The following is a 3,802-nucleotide window of genomic DNA, read 5'->3' as shown; positions in this document are numbered from 1 at the left end:
GAGAGAGAGAGAGAGAGAGAGAGAGAGAGAGAGAGAGGGAGAATAATGGCTGTCCTCTTTTGTGTGTCTTTGGCCTGGCCTCGACCCAGTGTGTCACAAAGATTCCTTACAACCAGACCCACCCAGTCTGTTCAACTGAGCGTGAGGAATTATGGGACTGTTGTGTTTTCCCCCTTTTGTCCTGGGTAACAAACAGCGGAAGTGCTGCTATAGCCAGCTGTCTAAAATATGCATCTAATTCATTAAGTAGATAGATAGATAGATAGATAGATATAGATAGATAGATAGATAGATAGATAGATTCTGTCTGGAAATGTTTTGTTCTTTTTAACCTTTTAACAAATGGTTTGGTGGTTGGTTACAGTGCAATAAAACATCCCTCTGCTGTAGAGCAATTAAAACAGAATACTGTAATTATGCTGGCCACAGTACAGTAGTTAGCTCTTTAGGAAAACTATGTGTTAGACACGAATATCAGCTATAGATCAGTTTACATGTACTGTTTAGATTGGATTATTACAATGGTGCTGTCAATGCATGATGTATGAAATGCTTTAATATTGACACAGCCGCTGAACCATTCATAAAAGCTAATCATCTGCGACTATCAATCTCCCAAAATAGTGTCTCAGCCAGGTTGTCATAGCAGCTCAGGATCCACATTAGTGCATCTATCAAAATGAAATGTGCCGCTTTCAAGAGCCATTCAGCTCTGGCTTAATCTTTAAGGTTGTCAAAATCAATGAGGTAGTTTTTTTGTACCACTCAAAGACATAATTTAAAACTGACCATGATTACATGTTCCACTGACATTTCCCAGTCAAACAAAGGAAGCCCTTTTTCAGATGGAAGCTGACTGAAAACAGGTTTACTAATTATAAGCAGACTAAGCAAGAGAGCTTTCAGGTAAAACAGCTTGTTTATAGTTATGGTGACCAGTAAAGAGATGACAACACAAACTCTCAAAGCTTGTTTTGGCACACTACATACAAATGACACCTCTAATGAAAAAAAGCTTGAGGGACTTATTTCTTGCAGCAGTCAGTGTGCAAATTTCAACTTATATAATGTCTTACAAAGGGTCAATTTTTAAAAGGAAGTTCTAAAGATATTTTTCTGATCAAAACTCAAATATTTTTGTTTACATGTCTACCACAATAAGCCATTTTTTACACAATTTTGATGACCCCATCAATACAATTGACATGAATTTAGTGAATGTTTAGGAATGCAGTAGCAGACGACCTCAAAGCTAACACACATGGACTAAAACCCATATATTTGATTTCATACAGTTGTTGTGATATAATTGTGGCATAAGAATCAATAAAAATGTGAAAAACAATGACAGTATCTAGCCTATTTGTTTTGGTGATACATTATCTAATACCGATCCAAGCAGACAAAGCTTGAGCAGTGTCCCAGCTAACAATTTTTTGGTTCGCAGAATGTTCTGGAAACATAAATTTTTGGTTGTTAAAAATGAAACCTAAAAAGAACATTTCTATAATGTTACAAATTGGTTCCCCACAAAATAACCTGAGGGGAATCATATACTAAGATCAAGTATCTTCATAAACACAATAGTAGCCTAACCTAATTTTCTTTGTGACGGCCTGTTTGGTAACTTACCATGTGAAAATACACACTAATTGGCATTGGATGTTTCATGATTACTGAAAAAATAATGTTGAAATATTTGTAATATTGACCTATATTTATGCACTTTAAAGGGGTCATATGATGCGATTTCAAGTTTTCCTTTCTCTTTGGAGTGTTACAAGCTGATTGTGCATAGATAAGATCCCTGAAGTTGCAAAGACTAAACTTGTGGTGTTCGGCCAATCACAATGCACTGGGTCAGCTGGCCAATCAGAGCAGACTGCGCTTGTCGGAAGGAGGGACTTTGTAGAAAAGAAGCGTTTGAGAGAGGCGGGGCATAGAGGACCTACAATAATGTACAGTATTTGAAAAATAATGTTTTTTGAACATTAAAGCATGTCAACATATTCTGTTACACCAAATAATGATCTTTAAAAAAGCATCATATGACACTTTTAAGACATCCCCCCCCCCTCCCCCCACACACTTTTTGTTTGATGTTCCCAAAGCCCTGATTCTTATTTGCACCCTGATATTGGTACCACATATAGGCTTATACCATATATTAAGGAACTCTAACAACATCACGTGTAGGCCTATATTATGGAAATGCAGTATAGAATTAAATATCTCTATTATGTGTGTAAACTAATTGGGTGTCAATAAAGACTTAAACTTAATATGCATGTACTAACATAAAAATAATCTGTGCATACAATGCATTAAACGCGTCTGTTTGTGGGCGCGAGAATCAGGTTAAATCCATCCAGAGCACATTTTTGCCTTTAAGCCGTTTGGATGATAAAAAAAAAAGGAACCGCGCAGTTCACTGACGCCATCTTGCTTCTGTCAGCTAACATCTTTTCTTACATTCCTTCCAAAATCTCTCCACCATGAACCAGTCCCACATCATTTACGGATTTTAACAATCATGCCCACATAACAAAGCAAATTCCTTCATAAAACACTGTGAATATTAAATGCGCAAAGGCGCCGCGGACGAATGATTTTCCTCTGATGCTCAAATGGTTCAGGAGGGCCGCCGGATTGCTGCCACAGCATTTATTCGCCCAAAATGGAGCACTGCAATCTTGCAAACCAGCCGTAGGTTTTATGTTTCTTTACATAAAGTGGTGAGGGACTGCGTTCTTTAACACATGGCTCATTGACAAAGAGCTGTCAGTCACTGTGTTTACACCAGCCGCATCTGCATGACACGAGTTAATAATGTTCCTCTGGTCCATATTTATTTGCTCTAACATAAAAACATCACGGGTACAGCGACATAAAACCGCCATAACAACATTTTCCACCGTGCAATTCTTAATCAGCACGTCCTTCGAGTGTTTTCATATGAAGGTGAGCATATGACTACCAAATATTTAAAAAATCAATGCTTTCCTATAAAGATGTCAGACTGATGCACGTCTTTTCTCAATGATATGTATCACTTTCACGCGCTACAGTTCGCCGTTATGCCTAATATTTGTGTAAACCGGGCGATCCTGCTGCACTAGCCTCCACCCAACACCCTTTTAATTGATTTAAAACACTGATGGCAAAGAAACCCCATTGCATTTAGAATGAACTATTATCCTGCTGGAATACGCCACTGACAATCCCGCAGCGCTCAAAATGTCTGTCTGCAACCGTGTCAAGCTCTCGCTTTGCGTATTTTTCCTCCTTCGCTCCTAGGCCATCCTTTAAAGCATGGAGGAGAATCAACCTCCTTCTCCATTACACAATCACTATTCTTACCTCGATGGCAAGCGACAGAGTCGTCAGCATTGACAGCAGGAATACCGTACGGTCCATACCCCTGGCCGTGTTCCCAAACGTAGCACGTCCTGATGGATAAACTTCCTGAGCGGATCAGGGTTTTTCTGTCGTGATTTTGAGCTCCGTGCTCCTCTATCGTCTGTGCTGGTTGTGCTTTGCGAGAAATGAGAATGCGCGACTGCACACAGCTGCTCCAGTGAAAGTCAGCTGACCACACGTCTGGAGAGTGTGGAAGAGAGTGGAGTTGTAGACTGGAGGTGGTCAGTGAGGAAACCGCAGAATTTGATCGATACATTAAAACATTTGAGTGAATGAACAGCAAGCAGGGACAATCGCTAAGCCTTGTGTTCGATTTGTATTAGTGTAACACCTATAGCTACTGAAAAAATAATTAGAAATAACTAAAGCCATGTGACCATTG

The 3,802-nt window shown here is 39.3% G+C and overlaps 1 protein-coding gene across 2 annotated transcripts in view; it reads right to left on the bottom strand.

The window, feature by feature from the left end:
* LOC107756757 (amyloid beta A4 protein-like) overlaps nucleotides 1-3,601 on the bottom strand; it is a 20,077-nt gene extending 16,476 nt beyond the window's left edge. The window contains exon 1 of one of the 2 annotated variants that reach the window (XM_016573974.1): nucleotides 3,361-3,601. In XM_016573974.1, coding sequence (XP_016429460.1) covers nucleotides 3,361-3,417 — 57 coding nt within the window. In that variant the 5' untranslated portion in view covers nucleotides 3,418-3,601. The remainder of the gene's footprint in view (nucleotides 1-3,360) is intronic. The other variant, XM_016573975.1, reaches the window with a different exon arrangement.
* Nucleotides 3,602-3,802: the final 201 nt, after the last annotated feature.

Source organism: Sinocyclocheilus rhinocerous, unplaced genomic scaffold (assembly GCF_001515625.1).
Source record: "Sinocyclocheilus rhinocerous isolate Xijiao unplaced genomic scaffold, SAMN03320098_v1.1 scaffold382, whole genome shotgun sequence".
Taxonomy (NCBI): domain Eukaryota; kingdom Metazoa; phylum Chordata; class Actinopteri; order Cypriniformes; family Cyprinidae; genus Sinocyclocheilus; species Sinocyclocheilus rhinocerous.
This window is presented reverse-complemented; position numbering and strand designations above follow the sequence as displayed.